The sequence below is a fragment of the Canis lupus genome, chromosome 13 (assembly GCF_048164855.1).
Source record: "Canis lupus baileyi chromosome 13, mCanLup2.hap1, whole genome shotgun sequence".
NCBI lineage: Eukaryota > Metazoa > Chordata > Mammalia > Carnivora > Canidae > Canis > Canis lupus.
Genome location: NC_132850.1, coordinates 65546296 through 65562548, shown reverse-complemented (window position 1 = coordinate 65562548; position 16253 = coordinate 65546296). Strand labels below are relative to the sequence as shown.

The following is a 16253-nucleotide window of genomic DNA, read 5'->3' as shown; positions in this document are numbered from 1 at the left end:
CTGCAGTGAGGTAAATCCAAGACCTCACTTTCCCTTTTCCTAAGCTACTCTTTATTTCTTTCTTTAAGATTTATTTATTTATTTGAGAGAGAAAATGTGTCTGTGTGCATGGGCACAGGACAGAGGGAGAGGGGCTGAGGGAGAGGGAGAGAAAACCTTAGGTGGATACCATGCTCAGCACAGAGACTGACTTGGGGCTCAGATCTCACCACCCTGAGATCACGATAAGGTGCTCTTTTTTAAAGAGAGAACGCTTTGCAACAAAACTCAAGGGAGGGAGGCAGGTGGAGGCAGAAATGCTTGTCTGGCATAATAATGCCAAGTTCATTCTCAAAAATAGCATAAGAATGTCATAATAAAAGGGACTCATTTCTTTGTGAGGGGCATGGTAGAGAATTAATTCTAGTTGAAAGGTCTGCTTATTTAGATACTTGATAGGGGAATAGCGGAAATCCTCCCTATTTCTGCACCTTGCCTGAGGAAGGGGTAGGAAAGAAGCCAGAAGACCCCAAGAGGAAGCCTATTCTTTCTTGTGAAAATTCACAGGCATTCTATCGCTAAACTCTTGAGACCCCAACAGGACAAGGAGACTGAGATTTAATCAAGGAGGAATAGGGTCCAGGGAGGGGAGAAGAGAGCAGAACTGAAGGACAATGCTGGGAGTGGAAGTAGAGAGGAAGGCATTAGGACATTACCTGTTCTTAGCTTGGAAAGTCTGGGGACAGTTGCTGAAATCTCTTCAGCGATGGAATGAGTACACAATATATACACATTCACTTTCAGGCAAAGTAGGCAAATGTCCCCCATCTCCTGGTTGCAGGCTGGCCAGCCACCTCTTCAAGGTGGGTTACTGAAGTTACTCAGAGCATCTCCACACAGAAAAGGGTTAGTTTGGTCTCAGCTTGAATCTTCCTACAGGACTGTCTTCTCACCCATACTTGCCTGTCACATTCCATTCATTCTTCCAGGCAGAAAGATAAGTCACCTTTGTTGAGTGTTCCCTAACCACTCCAATCCCCAGTACGAATTAGCAAGGTATTCTTTGTACATGTAAAACTCTCATCTTCTCTGCTAGAGAACACAATCTGTCGGGACATGGACGAAGTCCAACCCCTTCATCCTTTTATCCTGAGCACCTGGCGCTATATTATGCATATGGTAAATGTTGAATATTCATTGGATGAATGAATGAATTTATTCTGATTTTTCTTATAGTTATTTGTGTGTATGTTTTTTCTCCTACTTGAAAAATACACTGTCTCTTGTTCACCACTCTACTTTCCTTGGACTTAGGACACTTTCGTGTGTATGTCCGTTGTCAGCTTTTGGTAGTGTTTAATCAATTGAATTAGAATCTGAAGATAGTTACAAAAATGAAGAGTTTGATTTTAAACTTATAACTGATGTCACATGACATGATGATATTACCGTGAACAAAATACAGGTGCTGTTGTACAATATTCAATGTACTGAAAAAGCTCATGACACTGATATCTCCTCTATAGTTCCTACAAAATACTGTCTTTTAATTATCATGAAGGTAAACATCTTCCTAGTCCATGCCTGAATGATCACAAATTCTGGATTGGTGGGGTTTAAATTAATGAAGTTCCCTTGAATTCAAGAGACTTAAGCAATGTGGAATTAATTTTGGTTATCAAAAAAAATCCCTTAAATTACATGAATTTGCACAACTTTTACTAATTATAAAAGCTGTAGGAACAGCCAAATACTTTCCAGGTTGTTTACCTCTTCATATCTCCTGTGGTTTGAAAAATTATTTTGGCTCCACCAAACTGAATTATCTTGGCTCTTCCAAGAGCACGATATGCATATGTTAAGTTAGTGTGCATGCCACATTGCTCAATCAATATGTGTTTTACTCAAAGTCCTTTTCTCCTATTTTCAGATATTTTAACTTAAGAAAAAAATAGCTAAGCCTGGTAAACTTGGCTGAAAGGTTGAGTTTTTAAAAACAAAAAACTAACCAGCTGGTTGTTACAGAATCTTCTCATTTGTTTTCCTGTTCAGTTGTTCACTTTTTAAAATGTCTCAGAGATTTGTCAACTGCATAGTCTTAGTAATCATTTATTTAGCCAATTGGCAGAGTCCAGAACAATAAATTTTTGTCTCTTTCCATTTGCAAGGCAGATAATTTCAGTGTACTTTTCTTTCAAGATCTGAGATACCAAAGTTAAGAGGCAGATGACAAGGATTTACCAGTAAGGTGATTTGGCACTTCAGCTTTCTGAGCCTTGGGTTTATGGTCAAAGAAGTGGGTATAATAATTATCACCACGCAAGCACATTATGAACAGCAGTCCTGACAAATAATTTCCAGTCCCTGACTCAAGCTATTTTTAACACTTCCATTGATGTCCAGAGTGCAAGTAGTAAAGTCCAACCACATCTCCAAAATTAATGAACTTATCTCAGCATCATTTAAAAATTATTAGACCTTGAAGTATTTTCCACAGCACTGTAATGTTTCTTCTTTAATTTTTCTCATTGGGTGCTTTCTAGGAGGGAGAGGAGTAGAATATAGGGAGAGAAATGAAACAGTTTCCTAGGGCCAGTCACTGAGCTGGAATTCTTCACCTAACCATGGCTCATGGCTCCTTCAGATAAGAGTAGAAAGATATACCTTTCCAGAGGGATCACGAGTCCTGAAAAATAGAGAAGCCTTCACTGTATCAGGGCAGTGTCTTAACTTCAGAAAAGCATCCCTTGTTTTCCATAACAGTATTCTGAAAACATCATCACCATTGTCAGTATTATTATTGATCTTACTAATAATAACTAACGTTAAGTGAACCCTGACCTGGAGAGTGTTTAATATATTCCAGGTGGCTGAGCTAAGCATGTTGCTTGCATTATTTCATCTAATCCTCTCAGAGCACCCGACTTATTGTCTATTTTCACCATGTTAATGAGAACATTAGTAGGGTTAAGCAACCTGTCCAGGGCCTCACTGTAAGTGAGATACCTAGGAGTGAAGCCCAGTTCTGTCTAAACAAAGATTCTGTGCTCATAACCTTTGCATCTTAACAGCTGAGAAGCAAGTTTCCCCCATCCCTATGCCACTGAGAGAATAATCAGGAACACGGGTTTGGTTAAGAGTTCAGGTGATGGGCAGTGAGGGGGGCTCTTGACGGGATGAGCACCGGGTGTTATACTATATGTTGGCAAATCGAACTCCAATAAAGAAATATACAACAAAAAATTAAGTGAATGAGATATTTCACACACACACATACACACACACACAAAAGAGTTCAGTTACTTTGACGTGCAGTCAGAGCTAGGAGGCAGAAGGGTGGAGGTCTAGTACCTTCAAGAGTAAAATAAACAAAAGCTTACTAACAAAAAAACATTGTATACGTGGTTTTTTTTTTAAAGTATTGCTAGTTCTGGTTCATTAAGTAAACGGATGTTTTTAAGTGTTATGAAAGAATATGCTAAAACAGGTTTATTAAAATTAGTTTGCACATTGCAGTATTTCAAAAATTGTTTTAAAAGGTAAGCCAAATAAAGGTTCTTTCTCACTTATGACTAAAACCCAGCATATGAGAAACTGTTATCCAGCTTGGTTCGTAGAGTTTTGGAGTATTTTATTATTCTGCACACATCTTACAAGAATAATTACACTTGCCAGAACAAGCAATATTAAAGAGCTCTGTATTTGTGAAGAATTTTGTTTGACTTCTTTTAAAAATAAACCGAAGAAGAAGAAAAAAGAAAACTTCTCTCAAGGTACCTCTTTCACACATTTACTTTTTTTGTAACTTAAACTTGAGTAAACAAAGTAAAAATGGAGGAAAAAGTCTTAAAAACATGTTTGATTACAATTGCTCTTATAATACGAGTACTGACTATAATTGTTGGCTAAACATACCTAGAGATCCACGTTCTGAAATTTTCAATAGCAGAAACATTCCTCATAATTTATCTTCTAAAAATAATTGCTGATACAGTTTTTGAAGTTATACTGTTTATTTAGTTTCCGAATAAAGAATTTCAGATGACATCAAACACCAATAGCTGAAAGGTCCTGGGGAAGAATTAGTTTACAGAAGTGCCAACTAGATGTTATTATAAGATACACATTCCCAGGAGCCAGTAACTCTAGCAAACAGGCAAGAATAAAGTATTTGCACATTATGTTCTGGCATTAACACTCAGCTGCCAAAGATGATCACATGGGGACAGGTTCCTTTTCAGAAAAATTCTTTGAGGCATAGAGGATTCTTTGAAGAAGAACAGATGCCCAGATGTAGCACCCCATTCATTAACCGTGGCAAAAAAAAAAAAAAAAAGCATAAACCAAGATTTTTACACTAAAGAAACATGGTCATATTTTTAAAAAAATATTTTATTATTTATCCATTTATCCATGACACACACACACACACACACACATACACACACACAGAGGCAGAGGCACAGGCAGAGGGAGAAGTAGGCTCCATGCAGGAAGCCCGACGTGACTCGATCCCAGGTCTCCAGGATCAGGTCCTGGGCCGAAGGCAGCGCTAAACCGCTGAGCCACCCGGGCTGTCCTGGTCATATTTTTTTGCTCTTGATAGTCACTATGAAAATAGGTAAATTATTTGGAGATCAAGGGAAATCTGCTAATCTTTCCATATAATGGGTTCTTTTCTAAGTGCTCATTTTGAGTTTTATGCTCCAAGTCAGTGGCACAGATTAAAGGTCTAATGATAATGTCCTCTGGATAACATAATTTCTTGGGTAAGCCTTGCTTTAAATTCCATGCTGTGAAAGATTATACCCACTGGAATATAAGCTCCATTAGGTCACAGAATTTTTTTAATCATTTTTCTTCACTGATATAACCCCAGTACCTAAGATACTTGGCACTTAGCAGGTATTTACTAAATATTTTTAATGAATTAATAATAGCAATGCCCCAATATGTTTAGGCTCTTGTAACAAAATATATGCAGAACATACTAAAATGAAGGTCTCACCAAGACATCAACTTGGTCTTAAAGCACTGAAAAATGTCCTGGACTTCCTTCACAAAATTTTGCACAAACCAGACCTTTGTCCAAATAGCAAGTTATATGACTCAGAACATTTTACTCCATTGTCTAACTTGCCTACTCTGTAGGCAATGATACGAAATATAAAATGTCCACAATCTCATGATCACCAGTCTTGGTCAGGACCTTGGCTCCAGGTTCCAGCAACCCAAATAGAACTAGTTTAAGTCAGATGGAGTATTTATAATAATGCTAATATATCTCATAGAGCCCACAGACAGGAACAAAATGAGGCTAAGCTTTGAGAATACACGTACTAGGGACTCAGGCTGTTAGGAAGTTCAAGTCTTGTCTCCGTTCCTCTCTGACCAGCTTCTTTTGCTCTTCTGGGCCATGTGGAACAAAAATATGGCCACAATACCTTCAAAATGCACATTTTTATGTCCCAAGAACCCAGAAAGACTAACTTCTGTTCAGATTCACAGTCCCCCTGGGAATGACTCCAATTCCCCCAACTTTATGAAGTGCTCACCTTAGACCAACCAAATGCAGCTATTGGTGGGGTTCAACAGTATGGCCAGACTGTGGGGCAGACAATATCTCATACGTGTCCACCACACTTCCAAATTCATTAGTTTCTAAGAAAAAACTATAATCAAAATGGACTATTTCAAATGTACTAATGGTAGTCTCTATAAAATATAACGTTTTTTAAAGCAATAACCTGCAAATTTATTTCTCTTAAGAATTCATGGTACTGGGGGATCCCTGGGTGGCTCAGCGGTTTAGCGCCTGCCTTTGGCCCAGGGCACGATCCTGGAGTCCCGGGATCGAGTCCCGCATTGGGCTCCTGGCATGGAGCCTGCTTCTCCCTCTGCCTGTGTCTCTGCCTCTCTCTCCTCTTTCTATGCCTATCATGAATAAAAAAAAAAAAAAGAATTCATGGTACTGATAAAAAATTTCCAAATAAATATGCTTGCTTTGTTTTAAAAATAAATTTATTTTATTATATGATAATGTTGACAGTTTACATAAACAACATCATTTAGATCATGCAAGGCAATTATAAAATACATTTTTAAAAGACATGAAAATCTTTGAAGTTCTTTCTTGATATCAGACCCATCAAATTTTAAGAGACATGATTTACATTTTAGGATCAAAACAAAATCCCCAAGCCTGAATTGGCTTGAGAGATTCCATTGGTCAACCAACATCAGTTCAGGGAAGACGAAACATTTATAGCATTGTGTTTTGTTTTTAAATGCTGTAACAAGCATTTGTTTCAAGCACTTTGGTATCAAAGGGCACTGAGAAAAAGCAAGGGCATAAATGAGCCCAGAAGAAGACTTTTGAAAATAAAGCATATGCAGCATGACTCCACTGGATATAATCCTGTTTCAAGGATGGCTATTAAGTCAGAAGGAAAAATGGGTTTGGGAGATGATTAGTTGTTTGGCTTAGCTCTTAATATATTTGAGCTATTTCTGCGAACACAGCCTCATTCTTACTCAAAACAGGATGTATGATAGAAGGTGACGTCCAACCTTCCCTTTGGTGTGAATTCTCCCCTTCACTTCATGTGTGAAGTCTACACTGCAAAGTAAAATCTGCTAGGATTCTGGAAAGAAAAACTGCTTGGCTAACATCACACAATAAAAGTTCAGCAATTTGGGGACATCGCCCATCAGTTTTTGTAAATTAGTCATTGTAGAAAGTTTCATATTCTGTGGAATATTGGCTAACTGTAGATTTAGCTCTTTCAGTTTTAAAAGGGTCTTTATTAAATATGCAATGGAGTTGAAGGAACATTTGGCAGGCTGGTCCCAAGTGATAGATGCTTATGGTCATGATTTCCTTGCAACAACATCCACTTCAGAGCAATCACAGGTAATGCTTTTTGGAAGAACAGAAATAAGGATATGGTCACAAACAGTGTGACTGGGCTCTGCTGTCACTGACCATTGCCCTGGAACAAACAACCGGTCCCAGTGGTATCATTAGTGAGTACAAACACGTGGACCCTAAAGACTGTCAGGCATGTATCCCATCTTTATTCATTACCCTAGCTAGGGGGCAAATCTGTTTGATTTACTAATGTAGGAATTTATTCATGCCATGGAAACTTTATAAAGGAGCAAAGAAGCATAATAGAAGTCAATGCTCCAGAAAATGTGATGGTAACAGTAACGCAGAGTGAGGACTCTCCATTCTAAGTTTCTGCAGGAAAATAGCCCCAGAATCTCAGAGTCATGGCAAAATATAGTTTAGTATAAAGTCTTGGGTTATATTAGTGAGTTAGGTTGCACCCAATCTGATCAACAAAAGTGATAGCTGAGAACACAAACTGAAATTGGGTAAATCTTGGTTCCAATCTTGGCCCCACCAATTGATAACTCTGTAAACCTGGGCTATGTTATTTAATTTCTTTGTGTCTGTTCCCATATATGGGAAATGAGGATCACAATAGATACCTCATAGGTTCTTTTTTTTAAAGATTTTATTTATTTATTTATTCATGAGAGACACAGAGAGTGAGAGAGAAAGAGGCAGAGGGAGAAGCAGGCTCCATGCAGAGAGCCCCATGTGGGACTCGATCCCGGGGTCTCCAGGATCACGCCCTGGACTGAAGGTGGAGCTAAACCGCTGGCCACTGGGGCTGCCCACCTCATAGGTTCTTAAAAGAATTAAAGGAAATGATATACTTTAAGCTCTCAGTCCATGGAAAGTGCTGGATAAAAAGTAGCTTTACTAGTAATTCCATTCCTAAAACCTAAACTCCTCATCTTCCTTTTTTGTTTGACTGGTGACAGAAGTTTTAGTGGAAGTTTATTAAAATTTCTGAACTGAGTGGTTTTTCCCAATTACTAAACAATAATAAAGTTAAGTATCATTACAAAAATAGTAAAAAATGCAAACTAACATTACAAACAAAAAGTAAATACATTATTTAAAATTCATTTCTCCTGGCTATTTTCCTGAGACACATTCTGTCCATTTTCAAACAAGCCAGGCATCTTGCAGCTTGCCACTAGCCTGGAGGTAACTTCATAGTCTGTAGGAATAAGGAAAGAGACAGCAAACTAGTAAAAAGAAATGTACTATGCAAATTAAAAATAATAATAATAAAACCTAGAGCCAACATTTTTGTTTTCAATTCATTCATGATTAGTATCATCCTGTAGTAAGTTAGAAAAATATAATTTCTCGATAAATATGTACTGCACAGCATGCATCCGCTGGATGTTTCTGGGAAAGGAGACCCTTTGTTCTGCTGGCAGAGCTACGGAAAGTCCCGCTCTCTCTTGCTGGGTGTGAACAGGGAAGCCTGTGGCTGGGGTTGCTACTGCTACGACTAAGAGGAACTCGCCAAGGATGAAGCCGAGTCCTTGATACCTGAGCAGAAATAGACAACGAATGTTTCCCTGTGTGGGAGTCTGGCTCACCCAAGGGTAGTGACCACCTTCCTTCTGGAGGCCAGTTCATGCCCATCAAAACATTCCCTGCATTTTAAATCGGTCTGATTGGGTTTGACGCTGTCACAGCCAAACTACCGTAGCCAGCTGATCTACTCGCCATGCTCCGTTTGCCCCCTCGGAGCCTTTCTGTGCAGAGTGCCTTGCTCTGCACTCCAGGTGGCTGATACATCTGAAGGGCTCCCTTGCCCCCCTACCCCAGGTTCTGGTTGGGTTTGGCTAACAGGAGGCATCTGCCGAAGATCTGAAGGCAGGAGATGAGCTAGTTTGGAGTACTTTTTCCTGCATTTCCTCCTCCTCCTTGTTTTGTTTCCAGCAGTAGCTACTTCCATCCATCGATACAGCTCCTACAGTCTGGCCCCTCTTGCGGCCAGCCTCTCAGTGCCCAAGTAATCTTCTTGGCCCTTTTAGGCATGGAAGGGGAAGAGCCTCCTGCCAGTGTAGGCTCCAGGAGTCTCCAAGTTCCTGTGGGTTCCTCAACTCTGCCCTCCCAGACTCTCGTCAAAATCTCCTTGTTGGATATTGCTGGGATCCTAATTGATGTGACATTTAAAGAGTTTGGCATAGGGTAAATGCTCAGCAAATGTGGTTATTATTAAAACATGGTTATTGCTATTTTTTTTCAATGTGAGATGTGGAAACTAAAATATCTCCTCTTTGTATCCAAAAGCGAGGAAGAAAAAGCATAAAAGAATCGCCACAACCATGTAGCATTAGAAAGCAGGTTGACCTCAGCACACTAGAAAAAGTATATAAAAGTCCTCTTTCCACATGCCTCTCAATGGGCAACACACAAAAGAGAGATATGAGAAAGTCTTTTATTTGGCTTTGGATTGCATGAAAAAAATCGATTTACTTTTAGATGTTTCTAAGCATAATCAAAATCTACTCATTGATTTCCTAGACAAAGTTAAGGCCCATTTCATCAGGTTAACTATCACCTGAATAGTATCCCTTCTACCAAATTCATCACACTTACCATTAAGCAATACTAGTCTCTTGAATATCTTCATTTATTGGAGTTATATCTTTACCCAGAGTTTCCATTTCTTCTTCTTTCTTCCTTCTTTTACGACGCCTCCTCAGTGGACTTGGAAAATAAAGTGTCAGACATTAGTACAGACCTGTTAGCTCATGTGAACACAAAGTCAATCATCAAGAGGGCCTATGATCTTATTTCTAGATGGCTAAAAATACGTAGGTTCCTTTTTTTTTCTTAAAATCTTAGGTTCTCTCTTAACTTACCTTTTTATAGGTTCAAAGGATAGCTACAGTAGGCCAAAGTGTGAATCGAGTAGAGCTACCTAACTAGGAAGACTACGGCACCTAGTTGTTGACGAAGCTTGGTTAGCACAAGAAGAATTTTCAGGACAAGTTATTTTACAAAACTGATTAATAAGCATTATTTAGTGTGTGAATAAGAAAGAGTACAAATTGGAAACAGACGTAAGAAAACCAAGAGAATGAAGGTAGCCTCTGGATATGTTAATTAAGGTCAGAAAAGTTAAAAAATGTTAGATACTCTGGACTGCAGTACAGTTTCTTAAAGCGTAATTCAAAGTTGACATAATAAAATAGGCCATTTCTCAGCTCTGCCCCAAAACTCATGTTACAAAAACTCCTTTTGTCATAAGGCAAATAAAAAAAATTAATATCTTTTCCTTTTATAGCTACAAGGAATCTTACAAGATTATCTGATTTAATCATCCTGTTTTACAGAAAATAAAGTGCAAGTTTAAAGATGTTGAGAAGTTTGTCCAGGGTCCAGGGTCTCAAAGATATTTAAAGGCAGAGCTGGGGTAAAAAATTAAAGATTCTAGACTTCTGGTAGCTACACTAAAGTTTTTTTGTTTTTTTTTTTTTTGTTTGTTTTTTTTGTTTTTTTTTTTTGTTTTTTTTGTGAAGAAAGGGGTCATGAAGACATCCTAGTTGGGTGTGTACAGTAGCCCAAAAGTAAATGCAGTGGGTTAGGAGGCTAGACTAGGTTCTCAAGACAAGAACATAGCACTTTAAAAATGTCCTTCTGGGACACCTGGGTGGCTCAGTGGTTGAACATCTGCCTCCGATCAGGCCTGATCCTGGGATATGGGATCGAGTCCCACATCGGCTCCAGTCCTGCATCGGGTTCCCCGCAGGGAGCCTGCTTCTCCCTCTGTCTGTGTCTCTGCCTCTCTCTCTGTGTCTTCCATGAATAAATAAATACATTTAAAAAAATGTCCTTTTACCATATTCTGCTGGAGTCCTGGTCTGATACAAATTTTGTTAGCTTTACAAAAGAAACTAACTTAAGCATTGTACCAAAACACTCTGCTGCAGAGAAAAAAAAAATCAAGATGTTTCTTGATTCCCAAAGTTGTGGTACATAATGAAAAGGAAAAACAGTGTAATCATCTTTTGTAAATAAAATCCATTATTTTACTGTGGCCTGGCCGGGGGGGGGGGTGGGGGGGTGGTGAGGGGGATGTTTTTGGGTGTTTGTGTCTACCTTCCTAAGTTACTATGTCTAGGTAAAATTTAAGATAACAAAGTCTTATTTAGTACTAACAAACCCACATAAAATATGACTGACTTTAAGACTCCATAATTGGATTTTTTTAAAGATATAATTGACATAGAACATTGTATTAGTTTCAGGCATACAACATAATGATTTGATATATGTATATGCTGCAAAATGATCATCAGGGTAAGTTTAGTTGACACTGGCAGCATACATAGTTACAAAATTGTTCTTTCTTGTGAAGAGGACCTTTCAGATCTTCTCCCTTAGCAACTTTCAAACATACAATACAGTATTGTTGACTACAGTTGCCACGCCGTACATGATTGACTTATTGCTGGGATTTACTTATCTTACAATTGGAAGTCTGTATCTTTGATCGCCTTTGCCTTTTTTGCCCACCATTCTTCTGGGTTTTGTTTTGTTTTTTTTAAATCAAGAGATTTATACACATTTTATTTTCAAGTATAATAATTATGCTCAGTAAAATGACAAAAACTATGCATCATGTGTTTTATTATAAGTAGATACTTCCATATAAGTGATGGTAAACCTCAAAAAGTGATGTATTTTAATCATAGCAAAAAGGGAGGAAGGAAGAGAAGAAAAAAGAAACAGCAAAATACAATTTCTAAGATTTACTTGAAATTAAATTTAAGAAATACTTACTGACAGCATGTGCAGACACCGACCACCAAAATGATAAAAATGACCATAACTGCTATCAAACAGATCACCAAAATCTGCCCTCTATCTCCTCTGAGGTAAAACAAGTCAACTCTCTCACATCTTGCCCCCGTATAGCCTTCATCACAGCTGGAAAAATAAAACAACAAGGTAAACAATGCAAGACTTTTTTTTAAAAGATTATTTATTTATTTATTCATAGAGACACACAGAACAAGAGAGAGAGAGAAAGAGAGAGAGAGAGAGGCAGAGACACAGGCAGAGCGAGAAGCAGGCTCCATGCAGGGAGCCGGACAGGGGACTCGATCCTGGGTCTCCAGGACCAGGCCCCGGGCTGCAGGCGGCGCTAAACCACTGTACCACCCAGGCTGCCCAACAATGCAAGACTTTTAAGAATCTACCATTTCTTGTTTGAAGAAACAAGCACTGTTGTCATTACTGCAATTAATAAAGGATGCAGTTCCTTTAAACACAAAAACAAAACTTTCTCAAATAAAGCAGTACAACACTGTGTTCATGAATAAATTCACTTTCTTTGCTTTGCTGAAAACCTGTCATCACTTGAACATTAGCAATATGGCTAATATAAATACACAGCGATGATGGCAATTTATTAAAACTTATTTTACAATTTTAGATTTTGAGCTTGAAAGAGAGGGGATGGTAAAGATTCCTCTGCAGCATTCCCAAGCACTGAAATATCACCATGACATGGAGTTCAAGATCCCCAGGACTTCCCATTCATCGTAGGGCACTCAACATGCCCAAGTTCTCTGGCTAAAAATTATTTAAAAATTATACTGTTTTATATGATCCAACATGGTAATGTATGTGAAAGTTCGTAGACCAATGCCTAACACCTAGAAAGCTCCATAATTGTGATTTAACAGGATTCCTTTCTCTCTTTCTTTTAACTTCCACCCACCAGTTCTACTCTCAGTGGCCACAGATTAGGTGATACTCTTCTATTTACCACCTCTCCAACCACATCTCCCCAAAACACAATTGGTCTTGTCCTCTCCAGCTCCTTAATCTGATGCTCAGAGGGCCATTTTCAGATGGGTATACCATGCCCTCTACTGCCCTTGTAAAGAGACCCCTTTCTCCATGGCCCCCATGAAGTGCAGCTCCTGGAAATCAACAAATCTCCAAGAGGGACTTTCACTTTCCTTAATCTCTCACCTCTTTATCAGTACAGCCTTAGGATTTACCCCACGACAGCAGATTCCCTTTGACCAAGCCAAGTCTTGTCTGAGCAATGTTCAACAAGTTAAAGGCTCAGTGATTTGGGGACTATCCATAGTATTCTCTGAATCATGGTAGATGCTTAAAAGTCACATAAGAAGTTGTCTGAAGACATTTCAAAATTGAAAACGTATGTTGTAATATCAGTACCTTTGCTTAACAAATATTTGCCCTTTTGACCCCTTAGACTCATTCAGAACAAAATAGTTACTGGTTATATAATTACTTAAATCTCAAAAAGATGAAATTATGCTCCTTAAAAAGATTTCTATGTAACCTTGGTTATTTATATTTTGTTGTTTTATTTTGTTCTGCTTTTATTTTTTAAAGAAAGGATCTATTGCCAGGCCATTCTATGGGTTATATTCGACAGAAGCAAGGCAGTTACTTCCCACAAAGTCTAGCTTGCCCAAGGAAGAAGATCCCTTAAAGCCAACATTATAGCTGAAATAAAGCCTGAAACAACAATAACAAAAACTATCTCAGTCACAATCATCAATTGAAAGGCGATACTCAATGCAAGAAAAAGAGAAAAGATATCTAATGGCATATATTGCAAAAGGACCCTAAGGATATAAATAGGGAAAATTGCTTCCTGCAAGATAGCTAAGCATCTTGGTTGCAAGGTCAAAATCACAGGAAGAGAACTTAGAAATATCTTGAAATATCAAAAGTCTCTTGCACATAGGATGGAACTGGGAGGGGTGGTGGAGCAGAATCACCTTTAATTGCATATGTGGGAGGGAGATTTTTAACGAGTTTTTTTTTTTTTAAGGCCATAATTAAAATCTTACAAATATAGTCTTTTTCAATTAGCTTGTTTTCCTAACGAATTTACTAAATATGGCGTTTTTAAACAATAACGCTGCCCATAAAATACACAGCAATTACCTGTTGCTCTTTTAGAATGTTTTTCTAATTATAGGTTCTGGGTTCTGTGGCTTAAGCATGCTTTAATTGAATTTCTCAGCAAGCAGTATTTCTCGCAAGTTGAAACGTAATGGAGCTGTGCTGGAAGGTCGAACCTTTACATAGCCAGTTATAGTGGCTCTCATGCTATTTCCCTTCTCAGCAAACCAAATATATCAGCTAATGGTCATTTCCATGAGAGAGGCAGAGGTCAAGAGTGCCAGATCCTAGTAGATGTTTATTAAATGCTGAATAACTGAGTAAATGAGTTTTTATTTAATAAGCATCTTATAAAATATAAAATAATCTTTAAAGATGCCCATGACCCTTGAGGACTGTGATAAATCAAATTTGGGATCACTGTTCTGAAATAATCACCAGACACCATTATAACTATTAACTATTTGTAACTATTTGTAAGATTTATAACTATTAACTCAATTGATCCTCACAACAACCTTTGAGGTAGGTACCATTATTAACCCATTCTACGGTTGGAAAAACTGAAGTATAGAGAAATTAAGTGAGTGTGGATGGAATTCAAGCACAGGAAGTTTGGCTCTCAGGGTTATGACCTAAGCTCACGTAACACTGCTTAAATGAACTGTGTTGCATAAATAATAAAAGGTATGTATCCAGAAACAAATCATCCCCACTCCAAGAAAATACTGAGAAGACTAAGGGGATTTGAGTTATTGGAAACACACCTTTTTTTTTTTTTCAATTATAAAAGCAGACAACTATTTTTACATAACCACAACTCCTGGTAATTCTAAGCAGAAAGGAGATACTTCTAATTTTCGAAGGTAGCAGAGTCACCAATGGCAAGGCAGTTTTGCTTGAATCTGTGCTATGCCAAGTCACCTAAAACGTCAGGCCCAGGTCAAATATGTCCCACTCATCTCAGCAGTACACTTAATGGAACACCTACTCTGTGCTGGGTACTATAATAGGTATTTTTGCTTAACATATTGCTTTATTTCCAACACTTGAAAGGGAGATAGTATTATCCCCTTTTACAGATGATAAAACTGAGGCTCAGGAAAGGTAATTGAACCATTGTTAGCAGTGCGTATAATTGGTGCAAGTGAAATCTTAGCGTAGGTCTATCTGACTCCAAAATCTGTGTCCTGACTCCTCTATTCTTCTGCTTACTATTGATTCTGCACCAATCTACCACTAGGAAGCTGTTTCTGACCCAGAGTAAGGCCTTGATTTTGACAGTTAGCATAGCAGTCAATGGACTGTGCTAGAGGGACTTACGTACTTATTCACTAGTCATTTCCTGAGCACCTATTAAACTCTGGCGCTGTACCTGGCACCGGAACACAAAGAATGAATAGGCCATGAGACCCACCATTAGGTGCTCATAGTCACGGGCAGGACACTCAGCGAAGCCAACAGCTATGCTCCAGAGGAAAAGAGTTTTCATAGAAGGGTGACTGGATCTCAGAGAAAGGCCATCTAACACACCTGTGCGTGTGTCCGAGAAGAGGGAAATCAATGCAGGGGTCCGGAGGAGCTGATGTCTGAGCTGCATCTTAAAACATCAGTAAGAATAAGCTTTCTGGACTGTGGGAGTGTATGTGATAAAGCGTGGAAAGGAAGTAGGACCTCAGAGGAGCACTTGGGAATAGTGAGGGGTATGGCTAGAAAGGTGAGCCAGGATCAGAGGAGGTACGGAGGCCATGGAAATGAATTTTAGCCTCATGCTGAAGGGGGCGAGCTGTGTATTGATCTGAATGGATTACATATTGTGGTTTTCATTTTAGAAGGCAGCAATATTAGAGAACAATAAATCTGCAGACACACACACGGACAAGCTAGAAAAATGTACTGGGTTAAATAGTATTAATATTTTTAAAATTTGGGACATCTGGGTGGCTCAGTTAAGTGACTTCTGATTTCGGCTCAGGTCATGATCTCAGGATCAGGAGATGGAGCCCCAGGTGGGGCTCTGTGCTGGGTGTGGAGACTGCCTAAGATTCTTGATTTTACCCCCCACCCCAGTGCCATACATTTGCACGAGTATGCGCGCCCTCTCTCACTAAAAGAAAAAAAGTGAGATAAAAAATAAAAATATTTTAAAAACTCAATATATTCTCCTAAGCCAGTGAGCAAGTAAAGGAAATAAAAATAAATATCAGCTCTCTTCTTTCCCAACAAACACACACAAACACACACATATTTTTATTTCCTTAGATTTGCAACTCTTAATCCCCCTCTAAGTATTACCCAGTATATTTATTTTTAAATTAGATTTAATTATAATTAAATTTTGATGAAGTCCATGACCCTTAGATGTGCCATTAAATTAGGGATTGGAATTGTTCTGAGACACTTATGAAAAAAAAAGTATAACGGGAGAACTGCACATAAAAACAGAAACATTCTATGAACTTTAGGTCACAATTATACTTTTTTTTTTTTTTCA

The 16253-nt window shown here is 38.4% G+C and overlaps 1 protein-coding gene across 3 annotated transcripts in view; it reads right to left on the bottom strand.

The window, feature by feature from the left end:
• Positions 1 to 5982: 5982 nt before the first annotated feature.
• Positions 5983 to 16253, bottom strand: part of BTC (betacellulin) — a 43366-nt gene continuing 33095 nt past the window's right edge. For all 3 annotated transcript variants that reach the window (XM_072773856.1, XM_072773858.1, XM_072773855.1), the window contains 3 exons: positions 11648 to 11794; positions 9458 to 9568; positions 5983 to 8057 (listed from right to left, as the gene is read on the bottom strand). In XM_072773856.1, the coding sequence (XP_072629957.1) occupies positions 9460 to 9568; positions 11648 to 11794 (256 nt within the window). In that variant the 3' untranslated portion in view covers positions 5983 to 8057; positions 9458 to 9459. The remainder of the gene's footprint in view (positions 8058 to 9457; positions 9569 to 11647; positions 11795 to 16253) is intronic.